The 25,858-nt window shown below is 45.8% G+C and overlaps 2 protein-coding genes and 4 non-coding genes across 12 annotated transcripts in view; 5 read left to right on the forward strand and 1 right to left on the reverse strand.

The window, feature by feature from the left end:
- Positions 1-15,418, reverse strand: part of PBRM1 (polybromo 1) — a 110,508-nt gene extending 95,090 nt beyond the window's left edge. For 6 of the 7 annotated variants that reach the window (XM_038772074.1, XM_038772071.1, XM_038772073.1 and 3 more), the window contains exons 1-4: positions 15,312-15,418; positions 8,614-8,766; positions 6,014-6,111; positions 5,581-5,728 (exon numbers count right to left, since the gene is read on the reverse strand). In XM_038772074.1, the coding sequence (XP_038628002.1) occupies positions 5,581-5,728; positions 6,014-6,111; positions 8,614-8,751 (384 nt within the window). In that variant the 5' untranslated portion in view covers positions 8,752-8,766; positions 15,312-15,418. The remainder of the gene's footprint in view (positions 1-5,580; positions 5,729-6,013; positions 6,112-8,613; positions 8,767-15,311) is intronic. The other variant, XM_038772069.1, reaches the window with a different exon arrangement.
- A 235-nt stretch (positions 15,419-15,653) lies between these two features.
- GNL3 (G protein nucleolar 3) lies at positions 15,654-25,467 on the forward strand. The gene is made up of 15 exons (XM_038772006.1): positions 15,654-15,725; positions 18,348-18,406; positions 18,915-19,052; positions 19,427-19,534; positions 20,862-20,945; positions 21,503-21,638; positions 22,113-22,219; positions 22,594-22,735; positions 23,327-23,414; positions 23,863-24,040; positions 24,235-24,377; positions 24,468-24,604; positions 24,705-24,853; positions 25,095-25,170; positions 25,254-25,467. The coding sequence occupies exons 1-15, from the start codon at positions 15,713-15,715 to the stop codon at positions 25,346-25,348; spliced, it is 1,653 nt and encodes a 550-aa protein (XP_038627934.1). The 5' UTR covers positions 15,654-15,712; the 3' UTR covers positions 25,349-25,467.
- Positions 21,691-21,767, forward strand: LOC119920181. Its single transcript, XR_005447944.1, has one exon. It is a non-coding gene; the product is annotated as a small nucleolar RNA SNORD19 (small nucleolar RNA).
- On the forward strand, positions 22,270-22,350 carry LOC119920198. Its single transcript, XR_005447957.1, has one exon. It is a non-coding gene; the product is annotated as a small nucleolar RNA SNORD19B (small nucleolar RNA).
- On the forward strand, positions 23,175-23,246 carry LOC119920182. Its single transcript, XR_005447945.1, has one exon. It is a non-coding gene; the product is annotated as a small nucleolar RNA SNORD19 (small nucleolar RNA).
- Positions 23,716-23,790, forward strand: LOC119920183. Its single transcript, XR_005447946.1, has one exon. It is a non-coding gene; the product is annotated as a small nucleolar RNA SNORD69 (small nucleolar RNA).
- Positions 25,468-25,858: the final 391 nt, after the last annotated feature.

Consider the following 25,858-nt stretch of genomic DNA (forward strand, 5'->3'; position numbering starts at 1 on the left):
GAGACAGAGAACAAAACCAAACATATTAACAAAATAAAATAAATAGAATAGATATGTACAAATAAAATAGAGTAATAAATACGAACAAACATATATACATATATACAGGTGCTATGGGGAAGGGAAGGAGGTAAGGCAGGGGGGATGGAGGGGGGACGAGGGGGAGAGGAAGGAGGGGGCTCAGTCTGGGAAGGCCTCCTGGAGGAGGTGAGCTCTCTGTAGGGCCTTGAAGGGAGGAAGAGAGCTAGCTTGGTGGATGTGGAGAGGGAGGGCATTCCAGGCCAGGGGGATGACGTGGGCCGGGGGTCGATGGCGGGACGGGCGAGAACGAGGCACGGTGAGGAGATTAGCGGCAGAAGAGCGGAGGGTGCAAGCTGGGCTGTAGAAGGAGAGAAGGGAGGTGAGGTAGGAGGGGGCGAGGTGGTGGACAGCCTTGAAGCCAAGAGTGAGGAGTTTCTGCCTGATGCGTAGGTTGATTGGTAGCCACTGGAGATTTTTGAGGAGGGGAGTAACATGCCCAGAGCATTTCTGGACAAAGACGATCCAGGCAGTGGCATGAAGTATGGATTGAAGTGGGGAGAGACAAGAGGATGGGAGATCGGAGAGAAGGCTGATACAGTAGTCCAGACGGGATAGGATGAGAGCTTGAATGAGCAGGGTAGCGGTTTGGATGGAGAGGAAAGGGCGGATCTTGGCAATGCTGTGGAGCTGAGACCGGCAGGTTTTGGTGACGGCTGCGATGTGAGGGGTGAACGAGAGAGCGGAGTCGAGGATGATACCAAGGTTGCAGGCTTGTGAGACGGGAAGGATGGTAGTGCCATCAACAGTGATGGGAAAGTCAGGGATTGGGCAGGGTTTGGGAGGGAAGACAAGGAGTTCAGTCTTGGATATTTTGAGTTTCAGGTGGCGGGCAAACATCCAGATGGAGATGTCCTGAAGGCAGGAGATGATGAGAGCCTGGAGGGAGGGGGAGAAAGCAGGGGCAGAGATGTAGATTTGGGTGTCATCAGCGTAGAGATGATAGTTGAAGCCGTGGGAGCGAATGAGGTCACCAAGGGAGTGAGTGTAGATCGAGAACAGAAGGGGACCAAGAACGGAACCTTGAGGAACCCCCACGGTAAGGCGATGGGAGGGGGAGGAGGAGCCTGCAAAAGAGACTGAGAATGAACGACCGGAGAGATAAGAGGAGAACCAGGAGAGGACGGAGTCTGTGAAGCCAAGGTCAGATAGCGTGTTGAGGAGAAGGGGGTGGTCCACAGTGTCAAAGGCAGCTGAGAGGTCGAGGAGGATTAGGATAGAGTATGAGCCGTTGGATTTGGCAAGCAGGAGGTCATTGGTGACCTTTGAGAGGGCAGTTTCCGTGGAATGTAGGGGACGGAAGCCAGACTGGAGGGGGTCGAGGAGAGAGTTGGTGTTGAGGAATTCGAGGCAGCGCGTGTAGATGACTCGTTCAAGGAGTTTGGAAAGGAATGGTAGGAGGGAGATGGGGCGATAACTAGAAGGTGAAGTGGGGTCAAGAGAGGGGTTTTTTTTAGGATGGGAGAGACTTGGGCATGTTTGAAGGCGGAAGGGAAGGAACCAGTGGAGAGTGAGCAGTTGAAGATGGAAGTTAAGGAGGGGATAAGGGACGGAGCGAGAGATTTCATGAGATGAGAGGGAATGGGGTCAGAAGCACAGGTGGCCGGAGTAGCACTTGAGAGGAGGGAGGAGAGCTCCTCTGAGGATACTGCTGGGAAGGATGGGAGAGTAGCAGAGAATGTTGAGAGCCGGGGGGTTGGAGGGGGAGTGACTTCGGGGAGGTCAGACCTGATGGATTTAATTAAGTAGGAGGCCAGATCGTTGGGGGTGAGGGAAGGAGGAGGGGGATAGATTCTAGAGATGTCGTGAAGGTAGAACCAACAGGACAACCTTTCTGTGTGCACAATGTGGCCAGTAGTAAAGAGTTTCTGTTTGACGCTGAGCTGGATGAGCGACCGCCAGATGTTCTTGAGGAGTGGGGAAACACAGACTGAACCTTTTTGTTTATTTTTTAGAAAAATGATGCAGGCAGCAGAACGAGGTATGGACTGGAGTGAGGAGAGACAGGAGGCAGGGAGGTCCGCAAGGAAGCTGATGCAGTTCTCAAAGCGGGATATGATAAACGCTTGGATCAGCATAGTACCAGTTTAGATGGAGAGGAAAGGGTGGATTTTAGCAATGTTGTGAAGTTACAACCGGCAGGATTTGGTGATATTTAATATGTGGGGTGAATGAGAGTTGAGTTGAGGATAATGCCAACCTTAGAAGTTAATGCTAGAAAATCTCCCCCCTGCAAATTTTGATTTTTGGCCAGCTTCTTCCTGGGGAACTATAATGCCTCAGCCAAAGATAGGTCACGCACTGGTCCAGGCACTTGTCAAGGCCTGGCTACTGCATCAGCATCCTTGTTGACCTCTTTCTTTCCTCTCTTCCAGTCCACACTCCATTCCGTTGCCCAGATCATTTTCCTGAAGTACGCGTCAACCCTCTCCTCAAAACCTCAAATGGCTGTCCATTCCGTTCTATCAGGAGGAAACCCCTGACCTGAGGGCTTTAAGGCACCTTAATCAGCTCTCTCCCTCCTGTTTATCCCTGTCTCCTCCCACTACAGCCCACCTTGTAATCTTCATGCCAATCTACACACTATGGCTCATTCTCACCTCTCCCACCACCAAACTCTTGTTCACAGCCCCCCACCTAGCTAGAACTCCATCCCATTTCACATCCGGCAGACCACGGCTCTCCCCATCTTCAAAGGCTTTCTGAAGTCACATCTCTTCCCCAATTAACTGCTCATCTCCCCACCCTATATCCCCTCAACCGTCACTTCAGCACGTCCACATCATCTGTACACTAGAATCCTCACCCGCTCGGACACCCTACCCCGGGAAGTGGTGTGCCCTCGTGGAAAGAGCCTGGGTCTGGGAATCAGAGGACCTGGGTTCTAATCCCAGCTCTGCACTTGTCTGCTGTGTGACCCTGGGCAGGTCATTTAGCTTCTCGGTGCCTCAATTACCTCATCTGTAAAATAGGCGTTCAATCCTCCCCCCCTCCAATTTAGACTGTGATCCCAACTTGGCTATCTTCTATCTACCCCAGTGCTTAGTAGAGTGCCTGGCAGATAGTAAGTGCTTACCAAGAACACTAAAAAAAAGTTAGCATTTATATAGCTCTTCATATTCCCTCCTACCTGTAGTTTAGTGTCCATTGTCAGCTGTGTGACTTTGGGCAAGTCACTTAACTTCTCTGTGCCTCAGTTACCTCATCTGTAAAATGGGGATTAAGACTGTGAGCCCCCTGTGGGACAACCCGATCACCTTGTAACCTCCCCAGCGCTTAGAACATGCTTTGCATATAGTAAGTGCTTAATAAATGCCATCATTATTATTTCCCTCAGTAAATTTTAAGCCCCTTGAGGGCAGGGACGTGGTCTAATAATTCTATTGTACTCTCCCAAACACTTAATTCAGTGTTCTGCATACTCTAGGCACTTATTAAATGCTGACTTTATTTAGGATAAACTAATCCCCCTTATCACAAGTCAGACTTCCTTCCAAATAGCAGCAAGAAGATATACTTTTCTCCTCTGCTTTCAACTAAGGTGGAAACACATTCTCAACTTCTTCCAATCCTGGCCCCCCCAAATAATCCATTCCCTCACTGGCCCCTCCCACTTTCTGTTCAGTGGATACAGCACGGGCTTGGGAGTCAGAAGGTCATGTGTTCTACTTCCGGCTCTGCCACTTGTGTGCTGTGTGACCTCAGGCAGGTCACTTCACTTCCCTGGGCCTCAGGTCCCTCATCTGTAAAATGGGGATTAAGACTGTGAGCCCTATGCGGGACAGGGACTGTGTCCAACCCAATTCTCCTGTATCAACTCCAGCGCTTAGAACAGTGCCTGGTACATAGTAAGCGCTTAACAAATACCATAATTATTACCCTCAAAGTTTTCAAGTTGACTCTCCGTGTTTAATGCTCTGTCTTTTTCGCTTTCGCTAACCCCTAAAACTTGACATAGAACACTGTGCTAACGCTCGCACGGACAGAACTTTTCACGAGCCGCAGGCCAGACAGACGACTGCTGCCCTTGGAAAACGGAACTTGCCGTTCATCCGTATGCGGAAGTCTGGCTACCTCCACTAGAACTAAAAAAAAAAATCCCAGCAGCACGTATTCGAGATGTGGCACTTACTGGAGTTCCTCCCATCCACCTGGAAAGTCAAACTGGGCTAAAGTGGACTTGAACGAAACAACATCAGGTGTTGGCCCGAGTGGACCCCCATTGTTTGGTCGAGGCTGGGCCAGCTCCAGATCCTTAACTACTGCAAGGCTCTACAAGCACCACCACTCATGACAGAGCCATGCTGTTGGAGGGATGGATTAAATTTTAGAACTGATCAGACTGAAAACGCAAAGGCAGGAACAATGGCTTCTACCTCAATTTTATTGTTCCCAACTACCTAATACAACGCTGTAAACCCAGGGAATGCTCACTGCATACTGATGATAATAATGTGGACTGTAAATACTCAAAACAGCTTCTGGCCAAACCTGCAGCTTATTCCCCATCTGCCACAGCTCTCATTACATTCTTTCTGGGACACAAAGGAGACGGAAAAACGGCTGGGGCAGGCCCCCATATTCCACTCCTAATTTCACTTGAAAAGCGAACTATTTGTTTGGTCTGTCAGGCAATGGGGATTTGAATAATAATAATAATTATGGTATTTGTTAAGTGCTTACTACGTGCCGAGCACTGTTCTAAGCGCTGGGGGGAGATACTTGGTAATCAGTTTGTCCCACGTGGGGCTCACAGTCTTAATCCCCATTCTACAGATGAGGTAACTGAGGCACAGAGAAGTTAAGTGACTTGCCCAGTCACACAGCTGACAAGTGGCAGAGCTGGGATTAGAACTCACGGCCTCTGACTCCCACTGGACCACGCTGCTTCTTGAGCATCCTTGGTGTGCACAAAACTGTACTAAGAAGCAGCGTGGCTTAGTGGCAAGAGCCCGGGCTTGGGAGTCAGAGGTCATGGGTTCTAATCCCGGCTCCACCACTTGTCCGCTGTGTGACCTTGGGCGAATCACTTAATTTCTCTGCACCTCAGTTCCTTCATCTGTAAAATGGGGATCAAGACTGTGAGCCCCACGTGGGACAACCTGATTACCTTGTATCTATCCCAGTGCTTAGAACAGTGCTTGGCACATAGTAAGCGCTTAACAAACACGCACATTATTATTTCTATGCTTTTGGGGGTACCTGTTAAAGAATTGATGTGGTACCTCTTCTAAAGGAGCTTTTTAAACTAACTGGGGGTTGGGGGGGGGGGAAGGGGAAAAATACGTAGTCCAGATTAACCACATATCTGGTGATCCTCACGTCATTCAGAATCCACTATGCTGCTCTTCAAATCACTTTAAAGAAAAATCAGAGCAGTGAGACACCAGAAGGCACTTTGAAACACATGAGATTAAGTCATCCTCCCCTTCAGAAAAAATACATTTAAAGCTACTGCAAGTATACTTGAATTTAAGCTATTGAAAGTTGATGCTTCCTCACCTTATAATATGCCTTTGCGTTATTAAAGAGCAGTTGAAAGTCTGCAGTCAGTAAGTTAACATCATCATACTCTTCCATTTTTAGTTTTTGTTGGATTTTCATCAAATCGATAGGCTGGGAAACCACTTCATAGTAGTCCGGTTGATTTCTGTTAGGTTTACAAAATGGAATCAATCCAAAGGCTACAGGGAAAACATGCTTCTAAAATAATGTTTCAAATGACACAAGAGTCCTTATCCCCAGATTCATCCTCCCGTTACATAGAAAAGATGATGTAACGTCCATCCCAAAGTACCATTTGGGACCGCTTCTGTTAAATCAAGGGACTCACAAAGGTGAACCATCTAGCATTTTTAGAGTTCGAATCCACCTCTCTGAATATATTTGTTCTACCATGCTGTTCTCATCCTGTTACTGAATGCTATTCTTTTACCTTCGCTTCGGTGCTCTGATGAAGAGCTCACACAGAAGCCTGCCTTGGTCATCCTTATAGTCTCTGATTGTATTGTAGAGTTCATGGCATACGGCAATCTAAGAAGAAAATAAACAAAAAAATTGTGCCATTTAAATTCATTCAATCACACTTATTGAGTGCTTACTGCGTACAGAGCACTGTACTAAGCGCTTGGAAAGTACAATTCAACAACAAATAGAGACAATCCCTACCCAACAACGAGCTCACAATCTAGAAGGGGGGAGACAAAACAAAACAAGTAGACAGGCATCAGTAGCATCAATATAAATGAATAGAATTATATGTATACACACACCTAATAAAATAATAATAATAAATATGTACATATATACACAACTGTTGTGGAGCGGGGAGGTGGGTAGAGCAGAGGGAGGGAGTCGGGGCGATGGGAAGGGGAGAAAATACAATTAAATACAAGTCGAGTTCTGCAAAGAAGGTGACTCTTACATTCAACGTAAAAGCTTTTGACCCAGGGTTGTAACCAGCTCACTTTGGTTGAAAAAATGGCCATGAGAGGGGAAGACATTGTGTGTGTGGGGAGGAAAAACAGAATGACCTTCAGGTCTAGCAGGGAGATGCACAAAAAGATTTGGAAGACTTTGGGTACCTTGGAAATCCAAGCTTAAAATATGCCAATATTATCATTATTTAAGACTTTCACAGCAACCACTGTTAAAAGTATAATCGGGTTTATGCAACAAGCTAGCCATCAAGCTCCTTGTGATCAGGGAACATGTCTACCGACTCTGTCGTATTGTACACCCTTAAGCGCTTAGCACAGTGCTCTGCAATCAACCGTATTTACTGAGCACTTACCGTGTGCAGTTGGTAGACCCGTTCCCCGCCCAAAGGAGTTAGCGCTCAATAAATACCACTGATGATGATGAAGATGATTTACTGAGAGCTTCCCTGTATCTTCCCAATGATAATAATAGTATTATCTGTGAAGCCCTTACTACGGTGCCAAGGACTGGGGCAGATAAAAAATAGTCAGGCTGGCTACTGTCCTGGTCCCACATGGCACTCACAGTCTAACACCTAGGACCTATCTGCATGGATTATTTTTGGTGGGGGTGGCAAGGGAATATCAACATATTATATAGTACTAAGTTGGTTTGAAATCACAGAAATTTAGCCATGCCTCAAGGTTTAGCTCCTCTGGGATTCCAGTTGGCTTGGAAAAGTCTTGGTCAGTCTGCTGAGCTACAGCTCAGGAGGACCGTTTTGGGCTTCATGTTTGGAATTGAATCCAAAAAAAAAATATCATCCTCACCCCCCGGGCTGTGATCAGACAAACTGAGCCCGTGTATGGCTCTACTACTTTCCCTGAAGCCTAGATCACTTTAGCCTACAATTTCACAGCATACAACCCTATCGAGAGAGAGGAAGATGTGCATTTGTTAGATTAAAAGCCTTTGATTATAGTATATAAAATTGCTAAAAAATGCAAACACAGCAGTGGCTTTCTCATAAAAGAAAGCCCCAGCGTGATTCTACTTGAGGGGCACCAAAACCAGGTGAGGGGGGTGGGATAGATCTTACATCTTAGCCATCTCTAGTCAAATGTTCTTAGGATTCAAAGAAGATTGTTCCAGGTGGTGATTTTTTTTTTATAATCAACATGGAAGAGTGTGGTTAACACTAATAATAATAATTACGGTATTTGTTAAGTGTTTACTATGTACCAGGCACTGTACTAAGAACTGGGCTAATGCATGACTGACAATCCCTTCCACATCATCACGTTTGTCAAAACTACCTTGTACTCACCGTCACCGTGCCCAGCTGTCCAGGGCTAAGCTACATCATTTGTGGTTCTGCGGCATTTTGTCTGTCCTCCTCCTCCTCCTCCCTTAGGCCTATCCAAGCGTGGTGTGAGGTATTACCTTGATGCTAGGGGACCGAAAGTGGCTCGGGACTTTACTGGTGAGCTCGATTGCGGGGATCCGGTCTATCAGACTCTCCCAAGTGCTTAGGACAGTGATTTGCACCCAGTTAACGCTCCAGATTGACTGATTGATAATGGCATTCATTGAGCACTGTGCTAAACGCTGGGATCGATACACAATCCTGCCTTCCCACTGGACATTAGCACATTAGTGGCAACGCTTTAGACGTTGGATTATGATGGGGCCATGTCTCATAGTTGTAAATAAGGTTGGACACTGCCATTGTTCTAGAGACTTGACCCTTCTAGACCGTAAGCTCGTTATGGGCAGGGACCGTGTCTGCTAATTCTGCTGTACTGAACTCTCTCTGCTGCCAGCCCCACAGCACTTACATAAATATATTAACGACTGTCTCCCCTTCTACACTGTAAGCTCGTTGTGGGCAGGGAATGTGTCTGTCAAACTGCTGCATCATACTCTCCCAAGCAGTTAGTACAATGCTCTGGACACAGAAAGTGCTCAATAAATACAGCTGACTCCCAAGCTCTTAGAACAGCCGTCTGCACATAGTAAGCGCTCATAAGTACCACTGATTGACTGACTGATTGATTGAGAGAGAATTCCAGAGAAGTTCCTGATTTGCAGAATCAGTCAAGCCAAATTACTCACAGGATCCACAGTTGGGAGATTGGAAAGCCGTCTCCTTTTCCTGCTTGGGCCTGGCGTGTGGGCAGAGTGGTGGCCGTCATCGAAATCCCCGCTGATGCTGCTGGAAGGAGACGTAGCTCTCCTTCTCTTGGTACCCATAGAATCCAACTTCTTCTGTAAGAAACAATTGACAATGTTCTGACATTGAAATTTACCACGTGGCAGCAGGTCCCTTCCAGAAATCCAGCTCTTGCTTCACTACAAGGCGAATTTCTCACGGTGCAAATGAGAGGCTTGGCTATGCAATAAATACTTTTTGGTAGGTCACTAGGCTACACCCACTGAGCAGACTCCCGACTCAAGCACTAAGTTTAATTGCAGGCCGACTTTAGCTACCAGACTTTCAGCTCCAGTGGGACCTAGGACATCTTGGGGTCAGAGTCAGATCGTCTCAGCCTCTCGTTCTGCCGAGCCACGCGTACCCGGGGAAAACACTGCTCGCGCTACACGGCAGACACGAAAAACAAAGATTCAGCTGAGTTAAAAGGCCTAAAAAAGAACTTTCTTACAGTGCCAGTTGTCTTAACTATCTGCCTTCTCTGATTCCCCCTAGAAATGGCTAGAGAAATTGAATGGTGTTGAGTGATACCTGCAACATTTGTAAAATGCAAAGATCAGACTCATAATCCTAAGCGCGGCTGTAAGTTGGAAATTCTTGTTTAAGGTCTTTTTGAATCCCTAATATGCACGACAGTGATACCTAGCCATGGCCACTGAAAATTAGCAGTACCTTGAGTGATGGTTGTTTTCATTGCTTTAACAATATTCTATTACCCAAAGGACACCTCATCATCCAAGGCCACTGACTTTTAGATTTCTGACTACTATATAATGGTTGTCTGGGGCACACCAAAAATAGCAGTCTTTTCCCAAAACGATATTATTTTGTCATTTCTATATACCGATACCTTGCTCCACGGCAATTTTCATGAAAATTGAATGAGCAAAAATGCATGGAAAAAGAAGACTGCGTTCATTTTTTCCAAAACACGTGTTTTCACTAGTTTGGCTAAAACACTGTTGAAGACTGAGGGAACGTTCTAGCCGCTCCCATGCGTCTACCTGGCTAGAACACGAGGTGGGTGGGTGGATGCACGCGGCGCCAGTTCTCCTTGACACAGGGTCCGTCAGGAACTAAACACCCAGGGAAGACAGCATGGCCTAGTGGATAGAGCACAGGCTTGGGAGCTAGAAGGTCGTGGGTTCTAATCTCGGCTCCGCCACTTGTCTGCTGTGTGACCTTGGGCAAATCACTTCATTCAATCGTATTTACTGAGTACTTACTGAGCCCAGCCCGCACCCTCCACTCCTCTGCCGCTAATCTCCTCACCATGCCTCGTTCTCGCCTGTCCCGTCGTCGACTCCCGGCCCACGTCATCCCCCTGGCCTGGAATGCCCTCCCTCCAAACATCCGCCAAACTAACTCCCTTCCTCCCTTCAAGGCCCGAGAGCTCACCTCCTCCAAGAGGCCTTCCCAGACTGAGCCCCCTCCTTCCTCTCCCCCTCCTCCCCCTCTCCATTCCCCCGCCTTACCTCCTTCCCCTCCCCACAGCACCTGTATAGATGTATATATGTTTGTATGTATCTATTACTCTATTTTATTTGTACATATTTATTCTATTTATTTTCTTTTGTTAATATGTTTTGTTATGTTCTCTGTCTCCCCCTTCTAGACTGTGAGCCCACTGTTGGGCAGGGACCGTCTCTATGTGTTGCCAACTTGTACTTCCCAAGCGCTTAGTACAGTGCTCTGCACACAGTAAGTGCTCAATAAATATGATTGAATGAATGAATAAATTCACTTCCCTGGCCCTCAGTTACCTCATCTGTAAAATGGGGATTGAGACTGAGAACCCCACGTGGGACAGGGACTGTGTCCAACCCGATTTGCTCGTATCCACCCCAGCGCTTAGCGCAGTGCCTGGCACAGAGTAAGCGCTAAACAAACACTGCAATTATTATTCTTAGAGGGGAACTGAGTGATTTTGACCTGTTGGCAAGAGAAGGGACTTGGGGAAGGGGGGAGAGAATAGACTTTACCATCTCAACTCAGTCCTTGAGGCTAGCTAAAAGTGCTTCAGTCTTGCTGATGACCAAGAATGGAAAATGTAGATCATTTGCTCACTCCAAATTCTAAATTCCTCTGACCAGACACTCTCATGAACATATCTTGAGGCAGATGAGAATATCGCTTGTTACTTTCAGACCAGTTGCTAGGTAGTTGTCTCAACCAGAAGAACTCTAATCGCTACTAGAGACCTAGGCCTAAGACACAGAGGGTTTCAAAAAGCCCCACGACGGCTAATTCTGTTCAACCACAATCCCTTTCTGAAATCGAGACGAAACTATCGCAACTGTGCATCAGTGCTTATTTCCCCCGTGACACTGGCAGCTACAGCAGAGGAGCAAAAGCACATTGGCTGCCAGCAAAAAGGGGAAGAAGCACTGTTGACTAGTCCACTTGCTCCGGAGCCAATTATACTGTCGGGGTTCCCGTGCCAGGAGCACAAACCCGTAAACGACTAAGGAAAATACCACAGGGTGAAGGTTGCGGTTTCTGGTCCACTTTACCTGCTGAGATGAATTCTGGGGAACAATTAGAAGCATACTGCTTGCCTCCTCACTTCACATTTGCTGAGCTCCTTTTGAAGTTGGCTAAAAGTGAGCTTCATTTACATACTCTTCAAAGTGTGTCAGTCAGAGATAACAAGTGTGTGTGGTGGTGTTTTTTAAAGAAGGGCCGATGAACTGTCAGAACGGTCAAATAAAAAGTGCCGACGTGTTATACTCTGCAAAGGATCCATTACAAGCACTCAGATGAGCTTGATGACAATGAGAAATTCTTTATGAACAGAATAAGAAAACTCAAAAGGTCCAAGGTGAGAGCAGTGGGGGGTGGAGGGGCGGGTCAGGGACAGGAAAAGCAGAAAGGGTGTGCAGATGACCAGCAATTTACCAGATTTACCAGAGGACAACCAGCACCTCGAAAAGCCAGGCTCCTCATAACGTCTGAATGCCAAGTTAAGCTAGTAGGAGAAAGCAGGGCTTTAGAAGTGCTGATTCGGCAAAGGTGTTAGTACATTCAAAACTGAAAGAGAAGAACAAGGAAGGAAAGGGGGAGGTAGAAAGGAAGGGTCAAGGATTAAAAAGGAGGCCTGAGATGACTAAAAACATTCAAAGAGAACTATTAAGGAAAGTTGTGGAGGAGGAGGAGCATATAAATTAATTTTCTTATACCTATAAAACTTCTGCTAAAATTTTCTGCAGGGACGGAAACACCAAATTTCTGGAATTAAAAAAAAATCCGATACGGTACTGTGCATTATTCCGGTGGCCCTGCCGATGCTTCACAGATGTTACTCCTTGTTTGGAGTAAACTGTCCTTAAATCAGACGTTAGAAACAAAAACATGACTGCTCAACTCTCACTCCGTTTGACTGAAGGGAGTTCAGTCTCAGAGCTGGAAGTCAGTATGTGTTTGGGGGATGGGAGAAGAGGTGCCGTGAGAGAAAACAAAGAAGAGTTTTTATATTACAAGGACAGCCTAGGGAAAGCTTGCATACAATATCAATTGAGAAAAGATGTGCCCTTCTCTACAAGATGTCCTCTTCAAAACAAAAAGCCATATAAACTATCAGGAACATATAAAATTTAACTAAATAAAAACATTTTCAACCTCTTTTCTTGATAAAAATTATATTTCTATTTCATGATTCTAGCAGAAAAAAGATACCAGCCAGATGCATTAGATTGGATCAGACTGGAAACTTCTCTCTACCCCAAGATGCGTTGTTCAACAATATAAAGCAATTGCACCCTGACAGGACCACAGCCCACATTTGATAATAGAATCGAAACTGCATTTGGCGAACTAAAACATAAAGAAAATGCATAAACAATTTCTATTTCAAACTATTCATGCCTCTTGGCTAATACATGTGTATTTATGAAAAAAATTTCTTGTAATGCATTTTAACAATTCAGAAATGGTATCTATTACAAACAGAAGTGTGCATGTGTGTGTGTTTTTAAAGCCTACAGTCCTCAGCTCAGTCATGCTATTCACAGTAAGTTTGGGGGGAACTAAAGCTGTTTCCAGGAAAGACACTCAACACAACTTTGCTTTTAAGTCTTGGGCCTGGGACCAATAATATATGATGTGGATTACAGAAAAGGAGTTATTTTATTTGTTTTATCACCTATATAGAACAGACTCACCTGAGGATGGGAAGAGGGACAGGGCACTGACTTAAAAATTCTGGCAGCCTGTAAAACTTTCTGTAACTTATCTGCGTGGCTTTCGAATTCAACGCTTTTTCATATCCTTCAGCCAACATTTTAAAATTCCCTTATGTCTTTTGTAGCTGCAGAACACGGTCAAAGACTTCCCAACCATTCACACTCGATGAATCCTATTGAAAAGCCTCTTTTTCCCTCCAGAAAAAGCTTGCCAACTGTTCTCCCTTCAATTCAGATATAAAGATTTATAGGCATCCTGTTACCATTTAATGATACTCCGGAATCAAAGTGTTTAAGCATCTAGTCTGTCCTACACTGATCTAGCCACTGTTTCTCCTCAAAATTCTCTAGTTCTACAACGAGCAAGTGTAATTTCTGAATTACAAGCAACATCCTGTTGGCCGGAAAACAGTAAAACACCAGCTCTCTGAAAACCTCAGGCACACTATGAGCCAACCCCCAACCGCCAAGATTCATCTTCTATCTTCCAAAACACGGAGCTGGCATTTTTAATCTGGTCTACCTCTATCTGTGTTTTATTCATCAAGGCTTCCAATACCGGACATTCCTCTCTCCGGTTTAGAACATTTCTTAATTTCTCTTTCACAGTACGCAATGAGCGTCGTGACGCTTGACAATTAGGCTTTAAAGATTTTTTTTCAAGGGGTTTGAGAAAATAAAACTCATTTGGGGCTGCAAGTGTACTAGGGGAGGTCCAAAAAAAAAAGTTCTGCTCCCAGAACATGCATACGGTATTTGAAAAAAACCTAGGTAGCCTTCACTAGAAGAGCACACCAAAACAACAGCGAGCAAATGAATAGCAACATTCTCTGACCAGACGCATGCTGTTTCTGACACTTTAGGAGCAGCAACAGAACAAGGGAAAGCAGTTGGATACCTTCGAAATGGGAAATTCGAGTTTGGACCCAGGGCTGAGAAATTCACCTCCAAACTGGTACCCGCGGGTTAAGGTGCCGGATTTTGGTGATGATTTGGCCCTGGCGTGGCAGAATTACGGTCTTACATTCCACTTTGTTTTGAGAAGGAGACTGTAACCTAAACCAGTTCCCGGGAGCAGCTCGGTCATCATCATCATCAATCGTATTTATTGAGCGCTTACTAGGTGCAGAGCACTGTACTAAGCGCTTGGGAAGTCCAAATTGGCAACATCGAGAGACAGTCCCTACCCAACAGTGGGCTCCCAGTCTCGAAGGGGGAGACGGAGAACAAAACCGGACATACTAACAAAATAGACTGGATGTGTACAAGTAAAATAGAGTAATAAATCTGTACAAACATATATACAGGTGCTGTGGGGAAGGGAAGGAGGTAAGATGGGGGGGGATGGAGAGGGCCCAGGCCTTTCCTTACCTGGGCGTCGGTAACCCCAACCTGTTGGTTTTGTTCTCTGTCTCCCCCTTTTAGACTGTGAGCCCGCCGTTGGGTAGGGACTGTCTCTAGATGTTGCCAATCTGGACTTCCCAAGCGCTTAGTACAGTGCTCTGCACCTAGTAAGCGCTCCATAAATACGATCGATGATGATGATGATGTAGGGCGGGGGATGGAGCTCTGCAAGAATTGGAAGTTTATAAAGTACCGGGCAAGGAGGTGCTCCAATCCTCGCGTCAACCCGCCAGCCTGGAAATTCCCTGGTGGGCGGGGATCGTGTCCAGGAGCTCTACTGCACAGTGCTCGGCACAGGGTAAGCACCGCCCCCCTCTTGGCCCCCCCAGGCCTGCTTCCAAACCCCGGGTGACCCCGCCAACCCCGCCGCCCGGGCGGCAGGAGATCAGGGCAACCGGGGAGCTATTCATTTATTTATTTCACTTGTACATTTCTATCCTACTTATTTTATTTTGTTGGTATGTTTGGTTCTGTTCTCTGTCTCCCCCTTTTAGACCGTGAGCCCACTGTTGGGTAGGGACTGTCTCTATGTGATGCCAATTTGTACTTCCCAGGCGCTTAGTACAGTGCTCTGCACATAGTAAGCGCTCAATAAATACGATTGATTGATTGATTGCCATCCGCGATGTTGCCATAGGGGATCCAGCCCGTTAGCAGAGGCAAGGGGAAGCGGGGCGGGGGCCAGGGAGGAAATTCGGCAACTTCGGGGCGCGCGCCTGCCTATTTGTAACCGGGTCTGGGGACCCAAATGTGCCCAGGAGGAGGAAACAAAGGCAGGTGAGAGCGGGGGAGGGGCTTGGCTACGAGGGAGGACGCACATTCACCGCCGGGCCAACACAAAGGTCCCCGACCCCCCCAGATCGGCAGCAAAGATCTCCCGGAGAGGGAAGGGGGGGGGGGCGGCTTGGCCTCCCAGCCCCGTCCCTGCCGTTGGGGGCTACTCCCCCCCAAACGAGCGGTCACACAAAGGAGCCCGGGCCCGGCCTCCTGGGGCCTCCGGAACCCCTCGGCCTTACCCAGCTGTTCCTCCGCCTGCAACCCCGGCCGCGGTCCCCGACCGCCGCCCCCCGCCCCGTGGCCGCCACGGCTGCTGGTCCTCGGGGTCGCCCTCCTAGGGTTCCTGCGGGTCCTCCTGTTGCCGCCGATCGCTCCAAGCGAGACCGGCTCTGCACGACCGTGCGCGTACAAGGGATTGGGTGGGGGCCAGATTAAGGGAGCGAGGGAGGGAGGGAGGGAGGGAGCGTGCGTGCCTGCGTGCGTGCCTGCGTGCCTGCGTGCGCGCGCTCGGCCTCCAGCGTGCTTTACGGCGCCGCGAACGCATCCCCCCGACGTGGTGGGACGGGCGCGCCTCACTTGCACGTGGTGCTCGAGCTGGGCGGACGCCGCGGCCGGGAGGACCCGAACCGCCGCCGCCGCCATGAAGCGGCCTAGTGAGTCGGGCTCGGGAAAGTTGGGGAAAGGGGCCGGATTCCTGTCTCTTTGCATAGACTGAGCCCCTTCCTTCCTCTCCCCCTATATGTTTGTACATATTTATTACTCTATTTTATTTGTGCATATCTATTCTATTTATTTTATTTTGTTAGTATGTTTGGTTTTGTTCTCCGTCTCCCCCTTTTAGACTGTGAGCCCGCTGTTGGGTAGGGACTGTCTCTAGATGTTGCCAATTTGGACTTCCCAAGCGCTTAGTACAGTGCTCTGCACATGGTAAGCGCTCAATAAATACGATTGATGATGATGATATATGTTTGTACATATTTATTACCCTGTTTATTTATTTATCTATTTTACTTGTGCATATCTATTCTATTTATTTTATTTTGTTCCTATGTTTGGTTTTGTTCTCTGTCTCCCCCTTTTAGACTGTGAGCCCGCTGTTGGGTAGGGACTGTCTCTAGATGTTGCCAATTTGGACTTCCCAAGCGCTTAGTACAGTGCTCTGCACATAGTAAGCGCTCAATAAATACGATTGATGATGATGATGATCCCCCCATCTTACCGCCTTCCCTTCCCCACAGCACCTGTATATATGTTTGTACATATTTATTACCCTGTTTGTTTATTTTACTTGTACATATCTATTCTATTTATTTTATTTTGTTAGTATGTTTGGTTTTGTTCTCTGTCTCCCCCTTTTAGACTGTGAGCCCGCTGTTGGGTAGGGACTGTCTCTAGATGTTGCCAATTTGTACTTCCCAAGCGCTTAGTACAGTGCTCTGCACATGGTAAGCGCTCAATAAATACGATTGATGATGATGATGATATATGTTTGTACATATTTATTACCCTGTTTATTTATTTATCTATTTTACTTGTGCATATCTATTCTATTTATTTTATTTTGTTTCTATGTTTGGTTTTGTTCTCCGTCTCCCCCTTTTAGACTGTGAGTCCACTGTTGGGTAGGGACTGTCTCTAGATGTTGCCAATTTGTACTTCCCAAACGCTTAGTACAGTGCTCTGCACATAGTAAGCGCTCAATAAATACGATTGATGACGATGATACCAACTAATCAGTCGGGGGCCCACCTTCCGCAGGGCAGCGTGGCCTAGTGGGAAGAGGCCGGGCCTGGGTTCTAATCCCAGCCTCGCTTCTCCGGGCCTCGGTTCCTTCGTCTGTAAAACGGGGATTAAGACTGAGCCCCACGAGGGACATGGACTACGGCCAACTTGATTACGTTCCAACGACCCCAGTGTTTAATCTGGCAAATAGAGCATAGTAGACACCGTGAAAAAAGGGATCCTGCCGTTTGTCGGTCGGCACAATCTTACTAGGCTTTAACCGGGACCGAGAGGATTCGCCGCTCCGGGAAAGAAAGGCCGGGGATTTGGTTTGCCTCCGTGACCTGATAATAATTACGGTCTTTGTTAAGCGCTTATTATGTGGAAAGCACTGTACTCGGCGCCGGGATGGATACTACAAGCAGATCGGTTTGCACACAGTTCTTACGTGGGGTTCACAGTCTCCAACCCCATTTTACAGGTGAGGGAACTGAGGCACAGAGAGGTGAAGTGACTTGCCCAAGGTACACAGCAGACAAGTGGCCCAGTCGGGATTAGAACCCATTACCTTCCGACTCGCAGGCCTGGGAACTGGCTCCAGAACTGCCCGCTGGGGAGCCGAGCACGTGTCCTCGGTCCCTCGGGGAAAATGGCGAAAATGGCTGAGGCTTTGGGCGAGTGTAACGGGGAGCGATGGTTGAGAGTGGCCTTCCTGCAGAGCGCAGCGTGGGTTAGTGGAAAAAGCACGGGTTTGGAAGTCACAGAGGTCGTGGGTTCTAATCCCGGCTCCGCCACTTGTCAGCTGGGTGACTTTGGGCAAATCACTTAACTTCTCTGGGCCTCAGTTTTGTGGGAAAAGGGGATTAAGACTGTGAGCCCCACTTGGGACAATCCCAGCGCTTGGCGCATAGTAAACCTTAGCAAATACCATCATTACTCTCTTGGGTGCGGGATAGTGTCAGAGATCAGGCGGACACGGTGCCGCGGACACGTGGCCTAGTAGAAAGAGAGTTCAGGACCTGGATTCTAATCCCGGATCCGCCACTTGTCTGCTTTGTGGTCTTGGGCGAGTCACTTCACTTCTGTGCCCCGTTTTCCTCGTCTGTGAAATGGGAATTCAATGCTGGTTCTCCTCCCCGCAAATACTACGATCTCCACGTGGGACAGGGGACGACCAAAGGATCTTGTAACTATCCCAGCATTTACTACAGTGTTTGGCATAAACACTTAACAAATATCACGGTCATTTTCATTATCTCCCGGACCGGAATGTGAGAGGATTGTTGTGACAGTCGCCTTTTCAGATGTTTAGTAGTTGGCATGATTTTGAACAGAGAAGACAGGTCTTCAGTAGGATTTCTCCAGGGATTAATAATACATTGGTCTGACCTCGTTATTTCTGACCCAGATCTCAGAAATATATACGTCGGAGGGGAGACACCCAAGCACTGGTGAAGAAGGCTGGTGGATGCCTTTAACTGGATGAGCTTGGATACTACTATTTTAGAGAAACGCTGGTCTCTGCTTTGTCTTACATGTCTTTCTGTTTTCAGAGTTGAAGAAAGCAAGTAAGCGGATGACCTGCCATAAGCGCTACAAGATCCAAAAAAAGGTGGGTCTTCCGCACAAACCCATGGGGAAATCAGAGTTACACATACAGACTAGGCCTTTCACCCTCGCCATGTAAAAGGTGTGGGCTGTTGGAAGATTGATAGCACCGAATGAGCAGCGCACCTAGGAATGTCAAAAGCCAGGAATCCTTGGACTCTGTATTATCCCAAGTCTGGCATGGGACCAATTAGGAAGTATTCTGGTGACTACAGAGGACCCTGCCCTCTCTGGGGAATCCTTACAGCCCCTGTATGGGGGTGGGGGGTGGGGTTCTTGTTATATTTGTCTCTGCTGGTGGCCTTCCCTGAATGCAAGAGTTGTTGGGGATTGTGCATCTTGTCTGCCATCAATCTACCTACTTTCTTTTTCCCTTGCCTTTGTGGTTGAAACAAATACTTCATGACAAAATTAAATCAGATTTTTGCCTCATTGTGGGCGTGGTGGTGTGTTTTGTAGATTGACTGAGGGGCCTTGAACTGACCTGAGGATTTTTTTTCCCCTTACGATAGGTACGGGAGCACAAGAGAAAGGTCAGAAAAGAAGCCAAGAAACGAGGACATAAAAAGCGAAAGACTGATCCAGGAATTCCTAACAGTGCTCCTTTTAAGGAGGCACTTCTTCGAGAGGCCGAGCAAAGGAAACAGCAGGTACAGCAAAATTGCAAATCAATCAGCAGCATTTATTGAGCACCTCCTGCAGTATACTAAGCTCTTGGGAAAGTACAGAAGAATTAGAAGACATGAATCCTGCCCTCTGTAACCTTGAGGGGAGATTGCAAGTGCTACAGGATGGGGGAATTGAGAGGTAGTAAGTAACCAAGTACAGAAATGGGAGGTGGAAATTAATTAGGAATTAAATCAAATACTTACCTAGGGTGAGTTACTAAGGAGCCTTGGACTCCCTCCATCTCATCCAGGCTCAGGCCTAGAAGCTTAGCGGTTCTGAGGTCTTTTACTGGGGTGAAAAGAAAAGTGCATTTCAATAAACCTGCCCAATATTCTTTTCCATGGTGGGGAAATAGCTTGAAGAATTAAAACAACAGCAGAAATTGGAGAGACAGAAGGAACGGGCCAAGAAAAAACTAGAAGCTCAAAATGTTTCTACCCCAAAGGAAGAACCGGTAAAGAAGGTATGACTGTTCAACTTCCCTGAAATCCACATTCTCCTTTCGCTGTCGTTTCCAGGAGATCTCTTGATTACTCTTGAAGGCTAAACCCTTCTACGTAAGCCTTGGTCCCATTCTCACACTTGAAATATGCTCACTTGGCATTCAAAAATCTCACTCATCTGGCTCCTTGCTCTTTGCCTTAAAGCGAGTACAAATCTTCTATACCAGAAAAATTCCATTAGTGCACCCTCCAACTGTCGGTCCTTTCCTGCGTAAGCTGGATTTGGCCATCTATGCCCATGGCCTCCATTCTATTCTGTTGCTTTTATCATGGTAAGTAATATTCTCCTGGTTCTCACCTGGTCTTCCCAATTTCATTTGCCTGCTCCCATTCTTTTCTTCCCCTTTATCTGTGGGTATCCCTCGGGGCTCATTTTTGGGCCCTCTGCTTTTCTCACATTAAACTCAATTTCATGGGAAGTCCTTCTGCTCACATGATATCAGTTATTCAGATGATCTCCATATCCACACCTCTAGCCGATACTACTACGACCATCTTCCTTGCCCCACAGATCTTAAGTTTCAGGTGACTCCATGGGCTTTTCAATAAAACGAAATTTCTGACATCTGGCTTCAAGCTGATTTTACTTCTCTGTTGTCTTCTATTACATCCCAGCCTATAATCTGCTCCTGTTAAGACCTCCAGTTCCTTGTTTGCACCTTTTTCCCTATTTAGCTACGGCAATTCACAAGCCATCTCGGCACTCTCATGTATCATTGTTATTATTGTGGTATTTGTTAAGTAATTACTATGTTCTAAGCACTGGGGTAGATACAAGGTAATTAGGTTGTCCCACGTGGGGCTCACGGTCTTTAATCCCCATTTTACAGATGAGGGAACCGAGGCCCAGAGAAGTGAATTGGCTTGCCCAAGGTCACACAGCAGACAAGTGGATTAGAACCCACATCCTCTGACTCCCAAGCCCATGCTCTTGCCACTTAACCACGCTGCTTCTCAACGTACATTTGTTTATTGTAGTGAGGGTTATTGCCTCCTTTTAAAAGGGCATGAGTCTGGCCATTGGAGGGCCCTGGGTTGTTCTAGCCCAGCTCTGCTGCTGGCGGCCTGCTAAGTGATCTTGAGCAAGCCTTGGTTTTCTCATCTATAAAATGGAGGCTGTTATGATGAAATCTGCTTCTGCCTTATCTCAGAGGGACACTGTGAGGACAAAATGGGATCGCTGTTTTAGGATTTTGGGAAAGGGGGCTATATTTAAGGTGGTGATATCTAAGATTATATATTGTATCTCATGTTCAAATTCTGAATTTGTCCTTTTCTCACATTCAGGAGCCTGTGAAACCCAAAGAACAGCCGTCAAACAAACCAGACAACAAAAATCTAAAAGGATCCTTTTGTAGGGAACTTAAAAAGGTATTTTCCCAACAGTCAATCAGGGGTCTTTGCTTGTTTTGTGCCGAGCACTGTACTAAGCATTTGGGGGAGGGCGATGCAGGCGGTAGACACAATCCCTGTCCTTGGGGAGTTTAGCGTCTGATGGGGGAGATGGACATTAAAATTAACTGCAGGTAAGGGGAGCGACTGAAGGATGTGAATTTAGTGGCAGTGGTGGCGTACATTAATTCTTGTCCGGGGTAGGAGACTAAGTACGTGGGAGAGTACTATTTTCTCTTCCTGGCTTATGGGTGAATTAAGATAATGTACACAAGTGGCGATGGCCCTGTTTGGTTTCTCACAATGTGATTAGGCCAGTCATTCCTACAGAATATTGAATTTGCCTTTCCAGTCATTTTCTCCATTTGGGCAAGAGATGATGATGATACACATAGTCTTATTGTGACGGTGAAGACATCAGATCCAACTCTGATTTTGCCCCAGGATTGATGAGGAAGATCTTGTGACTGATTGTAGTTCTGCTGCTGAAGAAGTATATGATTCTGATCTGTTTTTTTATACATATGTATATATAGGTGATTGAGGAGTCGGATGTTGTGCTGGAAGTTTTAGATGCCAGGGATCCTCTAGGGTGCAGGTGTTCTCAAGTGGAACAACTCATTATCAAGTCTGGAGGAAACAAAAAGCTATTGCTTGTCTTAAATAAAGCAGGTAAGGAAGGAAAACCACCACGATTTGAGGTTTTTTCTGCTGTATGGCTTGTGAGGAATGAGGAAAATATCTGATCAGTCTGATAAACCGTTGAAGACTGTGAGATCCAACTCTGACCTAAATCTTGCCAATATTAATGCCCGTACTTGTTGCTCATGCTCAAAGGAGTGCTGGGTGCCAGTTTTGCTGCTTGCGTGTTAGTGTCAATGGAAAATTTAGGTAGCTCATCTCTAATGATTAAGTTTAGTAACTAGATAAATTTGAACAAAAACATTTGGCAAAGCATATTGTATTTATATTAAAACTGCATCATTGCTTACTAAGAAAAACTAAAACCTGCCTAGTTTTAACGTCTTCAAATTAAACAATATAAAACAGAAAATTAATCCAGTTGGACCTGGTTCAAGAAAATCCCACCAGGCCAGGTGCCAATCTCAATATTGGCAACTTGTTTTAACTAATTTTCTTTCCCAGATCTGGTACCCAAGGAAAACTTGAAGAGATGGTTGCGGTACTTGCAGAAAGAATTTCCAACGGTTGTTTTCAAATCCTCAGTGCAACCGAAAGATAAAGTAAACCCGGTAAGACTTACCAGGTTGTAGCAGTAAGATATTTGGTGGTCTCATTTTTGTCTGGGTTGAACTGTGATGAAACTGATCGCTCTGGACACAAGAGTGAAGAATACAAGATCCAACTCTGATTTCATCCCATTCAGTAAAGGATTTAGTTATCACTGTTTTGAAATGAACCAAATGGTCATTTCTCAGGCTGACATCAAGGCCTCATTCGGAGATTGGCCCATATGAAGTGAATCTTAGGAAAATGTTACAAAGGATAATTTAAGAGGTTTGAACTACTGAAACAGGCCTACAAGGGGACTAGCGTATTTGGCTATTGTATGGTTCCAGGGAGTGTTTGTGGTACTTAAGTGATGTTTTAATTGGGGTTTTTTAAGTCAAGGAAGAAGCGAATGGATAGTAAGGCTGGCCGGATCAACCTCTCAATTGGCCGTACCTGCGTTGGAGGTGAGGGCTTATTGAAACTTCTTCAAAACTTTTGCAAGATGGACAATAAGACCATCCATGTTGGTGTGATTGGTGAGTGGACATTATCCCCTGGGATTGATATAGCCCTTTTCTCAGGAGGTTATTTTTTATTAAGTAATTAATTATCCTGGAAATTTGCCTTGGGAGTTACTGCTCCATTCCATAGCAAGGAAGTGGATTCCCATGGGGATGCTTCTTTCCTTTTGACTTTTCCTTTTAAAGTCAGTTCTTGGGAGTCAATTCTTTTTGTTGGCGATGGCACTTGGGGGGGATCCTTGTGAGTTAACTACGTCTGATTCAAGCTGTGGAAAACAAATTTTCCTATCCTACCTCCTAGAGGTTTGATAAATGGGCACAGTGGGACTCACTTTTGTGATGGCAACTTTCAGGTGGACAACTAAAATGCTGGCTTTTTTTAAAAAAAAAGCTGTAGCACATTCAAAGTTGATTCATAAGATTGTTTTTACATCCTTTTCAGTACTTGAGTGAGAAGTGATGAGGAAACAAATAGTCTTACTGTAAAAGTGAAGACATCAGATCCAACTCTGATCTTGCTCTGAGGATTGCCAGGAAATATTTATGTGGAAATATTTATGTATCTGTGATTTTAATGGTTGTATTTGTTTTCCCTCCTATGTATAGGTTTCCCCAGTGTGGGGAAAAGTAGCATAATCAATAGCTTAAAAAAGACAAGCGCTTGCATCGTGGGTCCAGCCAGGGGAATTACCAGGTAGGTGTGCTTCCCCCCTCCCCGACACACACACAAAATACCCCACACCCATTATGGATAATTTCCTGCACATATTTAGAATCGGATCATGAAATAGTACCTATGTAGGGGTCAGAACATCATTTGAAAGAGGTGGTGTTATAGAAACCTAAATGAGCTTTGGTAGAATAAATAGCCTCTGTAATTACTTCAATTGATATCCCTAAGGTTTTATACATAAGGCCCTGTTCAAGGGTAAAATTTCAGCTTGACTTGTGGTGGAAGTGAGATACGTCAAATGTAAACGCTCAAATTTCTGCTAAATGTAAGCCTATGATGAAAGTTGGAACTGACATACCATGCTGAGTTTGTTCAATCCAACCCTGAGCTTCATGTTTCATGTTAAATTTTAACTTTTTTCTTGGTTGCTTTTTTTTTTTTCAACCAGCGGTTTCTCTTCTCTTTTTAGGAACATGCAAATAGTCAGTGTTGACAAGCATATAAAGATGCTAGATAGTCCGTGCCTTATTGCATCCCCTTATAATACAGCAGTTGCTCTAGCTTTGAGGAGTCTTACAAATACTGCAGATGAAAAGGCCGTGTTAGAGTTGATGAGTGCAGTGTTGAAGCACTGCAGTAAGAAACAGGTAAAGTATTCTGCTGCTTCTCAAAATCCTGTCACCTCCTTTCCCTAAACTGAGTCTCAAACCTGTGTAAACGAGAGGGCCGTCGGTTGAGGCAGGGAATTGAGATTCGGGTTGCTTTAATGAATTGGGGGGTGGGGGGTTGCTGTTCAGATGAGCATTGAACCAGGTGAAAAGCCTTTCCTGTTTCATTTCAGCTCATACTGCACTACAGAATTCCAAACTATAGAAATTCCCTGGAATTTTTAATATTGCTTGCACAAAAGAGGGGAATGCACAAAAAGGGGAATGTTCCAGACAGCCACGGTGCTGCTAGAATGCTGCTCTCTGAGTGGACAGGGTAAGGGCTTTTTTTTTGAGTAACTGAAATCTTTTAATTCTCAACTTCTGACAGTGCAGTCATAATCTTGATTATCTTGTCTTTCCCCAGAGCTAGACTGAGTTATCATTGTAAACCTCCTCCGTCTTTCAACTTTTCACCACACCTTACTGAAGATATTGTAGCAGCAATGCAACAGGGATTTAATCGAGACCAGCTGGCTCAGGACAATGCAAGCAGCATTAAAGGTGAATAGGACTTTTCAGAAGTATCTGTATCACTCATATCATTCAGTGTATCACCCTAAGCAAGTCAGAAGAATAACTTATCCAACTTACACCTTTCTAGCCATCCACTCTCCTAGCATGAACTCCAGTATTGTGTTTGAGTCTTCTGGATTGATAAATGGCATAATAGATGAAAATCATATCTCTGAGGAAGAGTCGGAAGATGATGATGACACTAGTATGGGGGAAGAGGATTCGGACAGTGCTGATGTAAGTTAGCTTAAAGGGATTTTTGGTGAAAATTTAAGCCCATGGTTTCAAAAGGTTAATTTCCATGAACTAGACCTAAGTGGTCAAACAGGGAAATAGGTTGTGGGAAATTATATTTCATAAGTGTTCTCTAAGTTAATCATTGGACTCTCCCCAGGAAATAGAATTAAAACAGTAGCCTGCACACATCCATGTCCCTTGAACCAGAAACCAGTCCACCCTGACTGCTTTTCTCTTGTAGGAGGATACTGAAGTCAGCTTTAAGCCAGCCCAAAAGCCAGAAAAAGCTCAAGCAATATTGGAAAGGCCCCACTCAGGTGGGTTTAAAGATGGTAGTTTTCTCAGCCTCCACTTGGGTGCAATCTTGGTTTTAAAACATCATTTTTTTCTCTCCACAAAGGTGAACAACTTGGTGCCCAAACAGAAGACTCTTTTCATTTGGATCAGGTGACTGAGGAGGATGAAGCTTATGACTTCAACACAGATTATGTGTGATGGTCAAGGAATGAGATGAGTGCGTGTGGTGGTAGAGTAAAGCAAATCCTGCAGATGTGTACAGTTCTTGCTTTTGTAAATAGTTATTCTTCGTCCTTATATTAAATGCATCAAGTCTCCTTAAAGTGTGGCTGTTAAATCATTCTTGGGGGGGGGGGGGGGTGATAAGTTAACCTTTGTTAATGATTGTTGTGTTAATGCTAGATACAAGCTAACAAGTGCAGACACAGTTCCTGTCCCACATAGAACTCACCATCAAAGGGGGAGGGAGAACAGGAATTTAATCCCCACTTACTCAACTTCTTTGGATCTCAGTTTCTTCCTCTGTGAGTTGCCTGGGGCCATACACCAGATAAATGAGGAAGCTGGAATTAGAGCCCAGGTCCTCCCGCTTACACAACAGTGTTTTTTCCCCACTGCCTGCTGATAATCTTACACCCACACAACAATGGGTTTAGCTAGACAAAAGGTTAGTGAATACCAAGGTTATTTTGGACATTTACAACTGCA

This window comes from Tachyglossus aculeatus, chromosome X1 (assembly GCF_015852505.1).
Source record: "Tachyglossus aculeatus isolate mTacAcu1 chromosome X1, mTacAcu1.pri, whole genome shotgun sequence".
In the NCBI taxonomy this organism is placed as follows: domain Eukaryota; kingdom Metazoa; phylum Chordata; class Mammalia; order Monotremata; family Tachyglossidae; genus Tachyglossus; species Tachyglossus aculeatus.

Bases quoted from the DNA above. Each gene is read 5' to 3' on its own strand.
- GNL3 (XM_038772006.1), top strand. The intron at 24,378-24,467 runs GTAAGGGCTTTT...GTCTTTCCCCAG, and splicing joins CTGCTCTCTGAGTGGACAGG to AGCTAGACTGAGTTATCATT. The intron at 24,605-24,704 runs GTGAATAGGACT...ACACCTTTCTAG, and splicing joins CAATGCAAGCAGCATTAAAG to CCATCCACTCTCCTAGCATG.